Source organism: Vipera berus (assembly GCF_964194415.1).
Source record: "Vipera berus genome assembly, chromosome: 5".
Taxonomy (NCBI): Eukaryota; Metazoa; Chordata; class Lepidosauria; order Squamata; family Viperidae; genus Vipera; species Vipera berus.
Window position 1 is genome coordinate 3280329 of NC_138207.1, and position 12565 is coordinate 3292893.

Here is a 12565-nt window from a genome sequence, read left to right on the forward strand (position 1 = left end):
TGGTACAAATAGAAAAGAAGTTTATTAGACTCTTCACAACAAAGGCTAAAAAGTGCCTACACCTGCCAGTTCAAAGGCTTCAATTCTTTGGTGCTCAGCCTTTCTTATGGTCCAGCTTTCACTGCCATACATTGCAACTGGGAAGACCACAACCTTGACTATACGCCTTTGAAGCCTTTGAACTATGGTGCTGGAGAAGACTCCTGCGAGTTCCTTGGACTGCAAGGCGATCAAACCGGTCGGTCCTAGAGGAGATCAACCCCGACTGCTCTTTGGAAGGCCAGATCCTGAAGCTAAAACTCAAATACTTTGGCCACCTAATGAGAAGGAAGGACTCACTGGAGAAGAGCCTAATGCTGGGAAAGGTTGAGGGCAATAGAAGAAGGGGACGACAGAGAATGAGGTGGCTGGATGGAGTCACTGAAGCAGGAGGCGTGAGCTTAGATGGACTCCAGAAGATGGTGGAGGACAGGAAGGCCTGGAGGAACATTGTCCATAGGGTCGCGATGGGTCGGACACGACTTCGCAACTAACAACAACACCTGCCAGGGGTACCAGGCACCAGAAGGTACTTAAAAACAATTCCTAGATGGTGACTCACACTGGACCCCATGGTAACTCCTGTTCTCTCCCTCCCTCCACTTGAGGCCTGTATTTTCCCCCATATACTCAAAGCATCTGCTCAAGCAATTGATTATAAAATGATTATTATAAAATACAAAATATGATTATATGATAATACTAAAAGCATATATATATTTATTTTTAAATTTCCTTGCTACTTCGTTATTTTCCACACTAAGGATTTATAAAACGGTACTAATACTTCAGCTGATTTTGACCCTGTGCCTCTGTTTATATAACCAAGGATTGTATTGGCTTTTTTGGCTGCTGCTGCACACGGCTGGCTCATGTTTAAGGGATCGTCCACTCACAACTACCTGCCACTAGAAGGGGTCTAAGAAGACACCTAGCTCCACGCCTTCATTGTGCAAACCCAGAAAAACTGCAACAGTTGAATAAACTATGATGCAGTTCAGACAAGTAAGTCGTAATAAACTTACCATTTTTATGTATTTCATATATTATTAAACTAATTTGTATAGCCACCCAATTCCAGGGTGACATACAACGTTTAAAGTTTTTCTCAACTTTAAAATGGGTGGACCTCTTAATAATAATAAACCTTTATTGTCAAAGTACAACATGTGTACATTGAGATTAGCTGAGCCTCCCCCCCCCCCCGTGCTCTCTGCCCACAACACACAGTGACAACAAACCCTCCATCCTACCACACCATGTGAATCAACTACACCACACACCGGCCTCCCAAGTCAATTCTGTATAAGATTATGTCCCATTTAAAAGCCTAACAGCCCACAGATAAAAGCTATTTTTCAGCCTGTTGGTACGGCTGGCTATATTCCTGTATCTCCTACCGGATGGTAGGAGAGTAAAGAGATACGGTCCAGGGTGTGAGTCGTCCCTGAGAATCTTCCTCACTCTTCCAAGGCAGCGAGCCCTGGCGAGGTCATCCAGTGGTGTCAGGGGACAGCCCACCATGTCTTGTGCTGTGCTCACTACCCTCTGTAATACTTTCCTGTCCGTGGCTGTCAGACCAGCATACCAAACCACAATACCGTACGAGAGGACGCTCTCTATGGTAGACCGGTAAAAGAGGGTCATTAGCCGTTGTTCTACCCTGTTCTTCCGCAAGACCCTAAGAAAGTGAAGCCTCTGTTGGGCCTTTCTAGCCACCTGAGTTGTGTTAAGATGGAGAATTCTGGAACTGAAGTCCATGGCATCTTAAAACAAACCCTGGTTTAAACACGGGCAAAACAATGCAACTGTCTTATAGTATCAGCCAAGTCCTGGCTGTGTAGAGTCCTCCCCGCCTGCAGGGGGCAGAGGGCTCCCTTCAACTCTTCGCCGCCGCAGAGGGTCGCAATCCCCGCGCATGCGGAGAAACTAAAGCCACAGTTCTCCCTCTCTCTCTCTCTCTCTCTCTCTCTTTGGCCGGTACGCGCACGCGCTAAAGCCGTTGGTTCCCTCCGCCGCCACCCGAATGCGCAGGCGCTGGGCGTGACCGACGCATGCGCTGAAAGAAAAAAAAAGGACCCCCGCCCCCTCTCAGTCGGCTGCTGCTTTGCTTCGCGTCTTGTGTAGCGACGAGACCAGCAGCGGCCATGAGCGGATTCGGCACCGGGGCGCCCTCGCTTCAGAAAGGCGGCAGCAGCGGCGGGGAAACGCTGGAAAAGATCGACATGTCCCTGGGTGAGACGTAGCGCTCAACCCCGGCGCGGAGGGAGGCGGGCAAGTGGGCAGAACGGCGAGGGGAGGGAATTGCTCGGACCGAACCATGGAGACACTGGCGGGGGGGGGTTTGCTCGGGCCGAACCATGTGGATGCTGGCTGAGGATTCTCGGGCCGAACCATGGAGACACCGGCGGGGGGGGTGTGCTCGGACCGAACCATGCTGACGCTGGAGGGAGATGGTGGGGCCGAACCATGGGGACGCTGGCGAAGGGGGGGTGGGGTGTTCGGGCCGAACCGTGGGGATGCTGGCTCGGGGTACGGAGGGGCTCCGGACCAGAGGTGGGCGTGGCCCGAAAGAGGGGGTGACGGGTCTCCGCCCTCGGGGAGAAGTCTTCCTTTGGGTCCAGCAGGACACTTCCTGCTATTGCCTGGCTCAAGGCCAGCTGACTTTGCAAGCTTGGGATTTCCTGGTGGTCTCCTGTTCGGATATAAACCTTAGGATGGGTGGGTGGATGGATGGATAGATACGGATCATGTATATGGATGTCTGTGTGTGTGTGTGTGTGTGTGTGTGTGTGTGTGTGTATGTATATATATATATATGTATATATATATATTTATATATGTATATGTATATATGTATATATATATACACACACACACACAAACACACACATATACACACTAATATATATTAGTGTGGGACGTGGTGGCTCAGTGGGTTAGGACGCTGAGCATGTCGATCAGAAGGTCGGCAGTTTGGCGGGTCGAATCCCGAGTGCCGCGTAACAGAGTGAGCGCCTGTTACTCGTCCCAGCTTCTGCCAACCTAGCAGTTCGAAAGCACGTAAAAATGCAAGTAGAAAAATAGGGACCACTCCGGTGGGAAGGTAACAGCGTTCCGTGCACCTTTGGCGTCCAGTCATGCCGGCCACAGGACCACGGAGACGTCCTCGGTCAAGCGCTGGCTCTTCGGCTTTGAAACGGAGGTGAGCACCGGCCCCTAGAGTCGGAAACGACTAGCACGCGTGTGCGGGGGAACCTTTACCTGTGTGTGTGTGTGTGTGTGTGTGTGTGTAACAAACACACACACACACACACACAGAGAGAGAGAGAGAGAGAGAGAGAACAGTATACCAGGTAAAATATTACATTAAGGTAAAACCATGGTAAAATTGCTTTAAGATGGTGCCATAAAATGCTTTATTTACTTATATATGTTTATGTATAATGTGTTTTATTCCTGTTTGTAATGAATGTCAGTGATTGCATGGCCTCTGAAGATTTAGTATACGGCGTACCCTAAATAAAAAATAATAAACCTTGGTGTTTGAGAGAGCAGCCAGGGTTTGCTTGCTGTTCCCTGCCCTTAGGTTTAGGTTTTGCAAGCTCTGCCTTAGGAGGGAAAAGGCCGGGCTGGGGTTTGGAGGAAGAAAATTTGCAGCGTGTTACCAACATCTGTTTGAGTCTCATTGGGCGGGAAGATTTATTTATTTATTTATTTATTTTAATTCCATTTATATCCCGCCCTTCTCCGAAGACTCAGGGCGGCTTACAAGCTTAGCAGTAGCCTTCATTCTATGTATATGCCTGCTTATTAGGGCTTTCATACACCCCCAAGCGGCATTATTACAAAGTCAGCTTATTGCCCCCAATAATCTGGGTCCTCAAGGATGGAAGGCTGAGTCAACCTTGAGCCTGGTGGGATGTTGGCTTCGCCTTCCTCTTTTAGGTTGTATGTATGTTGCTGAAAACAGGCCAGACTATCTTTGGTATTTGAACCTTATTTTTCTGTAACGGGGATATCCTAAATTTCGGCTTGTAGAAATTTATAAATCACACTGAATGTTAACGCTGGGATGGATAAACTGTATGAGGGCTTAAAAACGTGGCCTTCTTTCCTGAATGTGAGTGCTGTAGATAGTGGTAGGGTTTTCTATGGCAAATTAAATCAAAAATTGCCCACCTGTATTTTAGCCCAAACTAGCAGGTGGTTTACATGTATTCAGAAAAGTTTGAGAGTGAAAAACAGTACAGGAAAATTAAAAGCAAAAGCAAAATAGTAGCAGACAAAGCCCACAAGCCTTGTTGGTGGTAGAAAATCTGTTTATTTTATTTTATGTACAGGTAGCTTTCTAGGGAGGACAAACAGTTACAAAGATGTAAGTGAAATATTTATTGAAGGCAAGACTTTTCCAATAAGAATGTAGAGAAAAAGAACCTAACGGAGGGGCGGTTAAGAAATCTGAAATGTAAATAAAACATAAATAAACCTGCCAGATCTCTTCAGGATTAAGGTTAGGAGCTATCCCATTTATTTGATGTATATTGTTACCTTTTATCCTTCCCTCAGGAACCTAACAGCATGCATAATACTTCGTCCTTTCTTTTCCCCACAAACCTCTGAACTGGTAGGTTGAAGAGAGCGACAAGCAGAGAGATGAGTGTAGAGCAGGGGTCTTCAGACTTGGCCCCTTCATGACTTCTGGACTTCAACTCCCAGAATTCCTCAGCCAGCGTGGAGGAACTAAGGCCCCTTCATGCTTTGTGGACTTCAACTCCCAGAATTCCTCAGCCAGCGTGGGGGAACTATAGCCCCTTCATGACTCGCGAACTTCAACTCCCAGAATTCCTCAGCCAGGCACGCCTGTGCTTTTTTTTCTTGTTTTTTTTCCCCTCTTACCTCCTCTCGTGGAGAGATTGCATAGGAAGGGATTACAAGAGAGTAAGCGATGCTGGCTGAGGCATTCTGGGAGTTGAAGTCCACAAGTCATCAAAGGGCCAGGTTTGAAGACCCCTGCTGTAGAGGACTACCCAGATGGTTGGGGAAGGAATACAGCAGCTAGCGAAATTTGAATGAAGCCCAGGAAAGGAGGAAGGTGTTAGAAAGAAATGGAAGGTTGCTCTGCCCTGATTCTCTTTGGCAGAAGAGGGAGGGAAGAATCTTTTTCAAGATTCTGTAACCATAGAGCAGAGTTGGGCAAAGATGGCCCCTTTAGGGCCCGTGGACTTCGATTCCCAGCATTCCCGAGTCAGCCATGGTTTCCTGTTGCCTTCTCATATTGGTATGTTGTGATGACATCACTTCGTTGTTTATATGTACACTATGTACACTGACAACCTACGCACAAGACAAATGCCTTGTGGGACCAATCACACTTGGCCAATCAAGAATTCTATTGTAATTTATTTTTTTGTAATTCTCTTCCTCCTCCTCCTCCTCCCCTTATCGTGTCCTATCCTAATTTATATTTCCGTATTTCATATTTTCTAACCTGGCTGACACTGAGAGGCATCTGGACTTTCCTACTCCTGTTGGGACATCTTGAGCATTTGTTGTTGTTGCGAAATCGTGTCCGACCCCTGGCGACCCCATGGATGACGTTCCTCCAGGCCTTCCTGTCCTCTACCATCTTCTGGAGTCCATTTAGGCTCACGCCTCCTGCTTCAGTGACTCCATCCAGCCACCTCATTCTCCGTCATCCCCTTCTTCTCTTGCCCTCAACCTTTCCCAGCGTTAGGCTCTTCTCCAGTGAGTCCTTCCTTCTCATTAGGTGGCCAAAGGATTTGAGTTTTAGCTTCAGGATCTGGCCTTCTAAAGAGCAGTCAGGGTTGATCTCCTCTAGGACCGATCGGTTTGATCGCCTTGCAGTCCAAGGGACTCGCAGGAGACTTCTCCAGCACCATAGTTCAAAGGCTTCAATTCTTTGGTGCTCAGCCTTTCTTATGGTCCAACTTTCACTGCCATACATTGCAACTGGGAAGACCATAGCCTTGACTATACGCACTTTTGTTGGCAGGGTGATGTCTCTGCTTTTTAGTGTGCTGTCTAGATTTGCCATGGCTTTCCTCCCCAGGAGCAAGCGTCTTTTAATTTCCTGCCTTGAGCATAGCACCCCCCCATTTTCTTGGGGTGATCTCTGAACTGGCCCCACCATAGGTCAGCTCCGTCCCGAATCTCACATAAACTTGGTCCTTGGTGCTCAAGTGAATCTGATCTAGGGTTATAATTGGGGTCCAAGCTCCCAAGGACTTGCATTGAATTAATACCAACCTTTGAAGCTACACGTGGAAAACAAATAGGCAGCTATTTTAATTATTGGAACACTATGTTCCCATTTCGAAACCCCTGGAGTTAATTAAGATTTCAGTATCTGCACCGGGCCAGTTTTTCATGATGGCGTTAAATTCTTAGGCAACCTTCTTTAGTTGATTTGACTTTTTTTTTTAAATCCCACCTTTATTTATAAATAACTCAAGGCAGAGAACATTTGAAAGACATCTTCCACTTTTCCCTACAACAACAGCCCTGTGAGGTGGGGAGGGCTGAGAGGGAATGATTGGCCCAAGGTCACCCAGCTGTCTTTCATGTCTGAGGCGGGACTAGAACTCACTGTCTCCTGGTGATTGGCCCAAGGTCACCCAGCTGGCTTTCATGCCTAAGGCGGGACTAGAACTCACCGTCTAAATATGAGTCAGTTGCCAAGCATCTGAATTTTGATCATGTGACTCTGGGGATGGTGCAGCGGTCGTAAGTGTGAAAAATGGTCATGAGTCACCTTTTTTCAGTGCCGTTGTAACCCCAAATGATCACTAAATGAACCGTCGTAAGTGTACCCATAGTTGTTTTCTTACACACACACACACACTGTAGATTTCCTTAGGATTTTGCAAGAAAGATGTTAAAGTCTAAAGCAGCATTTCTCAAGCTTGTCGACTTGAAGATGTCTGGATTTCGATTCCCAGAATTCCCTAGCAAGCCACGCCTGGTTTTTCTCTCCCCCCCCCCCCCCGTCTTCTGTTATCCACTAAAGTGGAGAAAATGCAGAGGAAGGGATTACAAGAGAGCAAGCTATGCTGGCTGAGAGGTGCAGGACAGAATTAAATTAAATTCTTTTGCACCAGCAGGAGAGAATTAACATTTCACTCCAGAGAACACAGAGGCCAATTCAAGACGCTTGCGCCCGAAAATCGGTTCCACTTTGCAGACCGCAAGATGGTGACTTCTGTCAGCAGTTCAGAGCGTCCCAGACAAAAGCCATTGTAATTCGCTGAGCATTCCAGCCCTTGTTCCAACTTCAGATTTTACAAAGGGGGACACACACACACACACACACACACACACACACAGAGAGACCTGGGAGGAAATTTAGCCAATTCATCTTCACAATCATTTTTTTACCCCCCCCCCCCCCCCTACAGCTGTCTATTTGATCTGGGCCACTCCAAGGAGACAGGTATTTGTTAAAAAGCTAATAGTGTTGGAAAATGAATTAGTTTCTTTGGGCAACACAAATGCTTCACAGGCTCTTAACCAGAGAGGGGTGGGTGGGGAAATGTCCAGATTCCATTTTTCATTTCACTGAATTGTTGTGCTGAGTTGGCCCTCTTAGGCCGCCGAGTCCATTCCCTTACTCAGGGCGTGTTTTTTTCCCCATCCTAGCTTCTTCCTTCTGCCTTATTATTATTATTATTATTATTATTATTATTATTATTATTATTATTATTATTATTATTATTATTATTATTATTATTATTATTATTATTATTGCCATCAGTTTAATTCTTGAAGACTCCTGACTTGAGTTTCTCTTAAATTGTGCACCTTTCTGCAGAGCTCATAGAATAGAATTGAGCTGGAAGGGAACCAGGAGAGACGGTTTTTGCAAGCGGTGTGTCTGATATCGTTTCTCGGCTCTCCTCTAGAAATTTGCTTTTTGCACCTTAAGATATACGTCTGTGTTTTTTGGTTTTTGATTTTTAGATTTCTTTTCTCCCGTGTTTATTATTTTTTATGAATAACTCAAGATGGTGAACCTAATGCCCCTGCTTCCTGTTCTCCTCACAGTAACATGTATTGCCCTGTTCACCGCCCTGAGTCCTTCGGGAGAAGGGCGGTATACAAATATAATTAAATAAATAAATAAACAACCCTGCGAGATGGGTTGGGCTGAGAGAGTGTGGCTGGCCCAACGCCATCCAGCTGGCTTTCCTGGCTAGGATAGAACTAGAACTCACCATCTCCTGTTACCCAAGGAGAGACCAGAACTCACCATTTTAAATAGGAGCCAGCCGTCTGTGGCAGCTGCCGGAAAAGCCAACACACTGCTAGGCTGCATTAACAGAGGGATAGAATCAAGATCCCGTGAAGTGTTAATACCGCTTTACAAGGCCTTGGAAAGGCCACACCTGGAATACGGCATCCAGTTTTGGTCACCACGATGCAAAAAAGATGTCGAGACTCTAGAAAAAAGAGTTCAGAGAAGAGCAGCAAGGATGATTGGGGGACTGGAGGCTAAAACATACAAAGAACGGCTGCTGGAATTGGGGATGTCCGGTTTAATGAAGAGAAGGACGAGGGGGGGACATGATAGCAGCCTTCCAGTATCTCAGGGGTTTCCCCAAAGAAGAGGCAGTCAAGCTCTTCTCCAAAGCGCCTGAAGGCAGGACAAGAAGCAACAGATAGAAACTAACCAAGGAGAGGAGCAACCTAAAAATAAGGAGGAATTTCTTGAAAGCAAGAACAATTAACCAGTGGAACTCCTTGCCTCCAGAAGCGGTGAATGCTCCAACACTGGAAGTTTTAAAGAAGAGACTGGACAGCCATTTGTCTGAAATGGTATAAGGTTTCCTGCCTGAGCAGGGGGTTGGACTAGGCGACCTCCAAGGTCCCTTCCAGCTCTATTATTATTATAAAATTTTTATTCATAAAACTGAACACTTATTATTATTATTAATAATAATAATAATCTTTTATTCATAAAACATGGAACTCAGTCAACTGAACACTCAAATTTACTGGCACTAATTGTTGACACGGGTTGCTGCCAGCGTCCTAGGTTGTTGTTATTGTTGTTATTATTATTATTATTATTATCACCACCACCACCATCATCATCTCCTGGTGACTGGCCCAAAGTCAACCAGCCGGCTTTCATGCCTAAGGCGGGACTAGAACTCACAACCTCCTCGCTTTTTCCGAGCCAGCACTTTAACCACGACAACAAGCTGGCTCTCGCCATGGATACGTGAAAGCACAGATTCCGTATTCCATTAGTTTCCTGCAGAACCACCTTTCCCGGGAGTCGCCTGCTCCCTCTTTTTGGAGTGGATCCCTTCAGCTCCTGGCTTGCTTCTACGAGTCACTTCCTGTTTCTTCCAGCTGTCGTGGCCTGTGGTTTCTATCTTGAGCCCTTACAACGTAGAGTAGACCAGCAGAGCGCAAGGTTAATCTGGCAAAAATCTTCTGTGCCTCATCGCAGGGTGGAATTGAGAATAAATCGGGTGGCTGCAGGTTGTGGAGTTCTGACTTATTGGGAAGGGTTGTGGATGATGCAAATGGGACCTTTTAACAGCAGTAATTCTCACTGGACAGTTGAAGGTTTAATTTAAACCAGGAGCAGGGAACCACGGACCCTTTATGACTTGTGGAGTTCAGCTCCCAGAATTCCAGAGCCAGCTATGGCTGATTCAGGGATTCTGGGAGTTGAAGTCCTCAAGCCGTCAACGGGCCATCATTCCCCGTCCCTGATTTAAACGATCCATTTGGGATTTTGGTGCCAGATTGGGGCTGCAAAGATTTACCCTTTCTGGGGACTGAATAAAAATTGCAGGATTTCCTGCACTTGGTGGAAGATGGATGGATGGATAGATATTTTTTTTTATATTTTTTTATTTTAATTCCATTTATATCCCGCCCTTCTCTGAAGACTCAGGGCGGCTTACAAGCTTAGCAGTAGCCTTCATTCTATGTATATGCCTGCTTATTAGGGCTTTCACACACACCCCAAGCGGCATTATTACAAAGTCAGCTTATTGCCCCCAACAATCTGGGTCCTCATTTTACCTACCTCGGAAGGATGGAAGGCTGAGTCAACCTTGAGCCTGGTGGGATGCGAACCTGCACTAATTGCAGGCAGCTGGTGTTACTTAAGGAGGCATTAGCCCACTGCTCCACCAAGGCTACCCCCCCCAAATTAAGCTAGGGCTTATTTTTGTTGTAGGCCTTACTTTCGGGGAAACATGGGAGATAGAGATAGAGATAGGTAGGTAGATAGATAGATAGATAGATAGATAGATAGATAGATAGATAGATAGATAGATAGATAGATAGATAGATAGATAGATAGAGATAGAGCAAGATACAGACAGAGACAGATAGAGTTAGAAAGAGATAGGTGAGTGGATAGATAGACAGACAGACAGACAGACACAGATGGATAGAGAGAGACAGATGAGTAGATAGATAGATAGAGACAGACACAGACAGACGGATAGAGCTAGACAGAGATAGATGAGTAGATAGATAGAGACAGACAGACAGACAAGTAGATAGATAGGTAGATAGAGCAAGATAGAGAGACAGACGGATAGAGACAGAGATAGGTGAGTGGATAGAAAGATACATAGAGAGAGAGAGAGACAGACAGACAGATGGATAGAGAGACAGATCGAGATAGGTGAGTGGAGATAGACAGACAGACAGACAGACAGATAGATAGATAGATAGATAGATAGATAGATAGATAGATAGATAGATAGATAGATAGATAGATAGATAGATAGATAGCCTTTATTGTGATATTTTATTGTGGGCATATTGGCATACATTAAAGATGAAAAAATTGTTGCTCTCAAAAGTGTACACCTACATAACACATTTAAACATGCTATATACAAGATATGTATAGACCTACACCCTTACATATAAGTAACATATAAATATTACTCACTGTCCATCTTGAATACCTAACGGAAGGAGGAGGAAGCTTGAGAGTTCACAAGGTTGATGCTGTCTGGCACAAAGCTGGGACTGAATCTGGAAGTTGTTCTTCGGATATCGCAGGGGTTTCCAACCAGGGTCCGAGACGATGTTCCAGGGGGTGTGAAAACCTGGGTTTAGAAGTTTCGAAATTATAGCGTACGTGCATAATTCGCTATTTTAAACTTTTGGAAGGGCTGGGAGAATATACCGGAAGCGTTCTAAGGGGGGCGGGATATAGAAAAGGTTGGGAGCCGCTGGGATACCCTGAAGCCCCCTCCTCCCAGAAGGGAGCAAGGAGAACAGGGCGATGGGCTCTTTCCCACGTCTTCAAGGGCCAAACTGCTTGTATCTTTCGCAGATGATATAATCAAATTGAACAAGAGAGAAGAGAGGAAGCACAATTTCCCCAAGATGAAGAGAGGCCTTCACCAGAACGGGACTCGGCAGTTCAGGATGAGGAGAATGAAGTGGGGAATTCAAGAATATCCAGGTTAGTTGAGTCTGGAACCTGGTTTGTTTTCAGGGAACTGGGGAGAAACCGTTCAAGGCCTCCGTTTTTGGGCAGCTAAGCGATAATACCTAACCCAGGGGTAGGCAACCTTGGCTCTTTTATGACTTGTGGACTTCAACTCAGCGGCTTTTGATACCATCGACCATGGTATCTTGCTGCGTCGTCTTGAGGGGTTGGGAGTGGGAGGCACCGTTCTGCGGTGGTTCTCCTCCTACCTCTCAGGCCGTTCGCAGACGGTGTTGGCAGGGGGGCAGAGGTCAACCCCAAGGCCCCTTAGTTGTGGGGTGCCTCAGGGGTCGGTACTCTCGCCCCTCCTGTTCAACATCTATATGAAACCGCTGGGAGAGATCATCCGTGGCTTCGAGGTGAGGTATCATCAATATGCTGATGATACCCAGCTTTTCATCTCCACCCCGAACCAACCCAGTGATGCCCTCGATGTGATGTCCCGTTGCCTGGAAGCGGTACAGATTTGGATGGGAAAGAACAGGCTCCGGCTCAACCCGGCCAAGACTGAGTGGCTTTACATACCGGCATCTCGTTTAGTCCAAGAGGTTCCATCCTTGGTTATAGGAGGAGAGATGTTACCTCCCGTTGATAGAGCACGCAATCTAGGCGTCCTCCTGGATTCACGACTCAGTTTTGAAGATCATATTGGAGTCGTGGCTAGGGGGGCATTTGCCCAGATTCGCCTGGTACGCCAGTTACGCCCCTTTCTGGACCGAGATGCCCTACGCACAGTCACCCACGCACTCGTTACCTCCCGTATAGATTACTTAAAGACCACCCGGAGGCTTCAGCTGGTGCAGAGTGCGGCTGCACGGGTAGTGATGGGAGCACCCCGATACTCCCATATTACACCCCTCCTGCGTGAGCTACATTGGTTGCCGGTTGCCCTCCGGGTGAGATTTAAGATGCTGGTACTTACCTTTAAAGCCCTACATGGCTTAGGACCGGGATACTTGCAGGACCATCTGCTGCCGGGAACGAACTCCCATCGCCCAGTGCGCTCACACAGAGAGGGCCTCCTCAGGA

At 46.6% G+C, this 12565-nt stretch overlaps 1 protein-coding gene across 5 annotated transcripts in view; it reads left to right on the forward strand.

Moving 5' to 3' along the window:
- The window catches only part of FYTTD1 (forty-two-three domain containing 1), a 37107-nt gene that overhangs the window by 5523 nt on the left and 19019 nt on the right, over positions 1 to 12565 (forward strand). For 3 of the 5 annotated variants that reach the window (XR_014026652.1, XM_081329480.1, XM_081329479.1), the window contains exon 2: positions 11378 to 11509. Coding sequence is in view for 4 of the 5 variants with exons in the window: in XM_081329480.1 (XP_081185606.1) it covers positions 11378 to 11509 (132 nt within the window). In the remaining variant the exon portion in view is untranslated. Of the gene's footprint in view, positions 1 to 2113; positions 2275 to 3149; positions 3245 to 4382; positions 4418 to 11377; positions 11510 to 12565 lie in introns of those variants that run through there. The other 2 variants (XM_081329482.1, XM_081329481.1) reach the window with 2 other exon arrangements.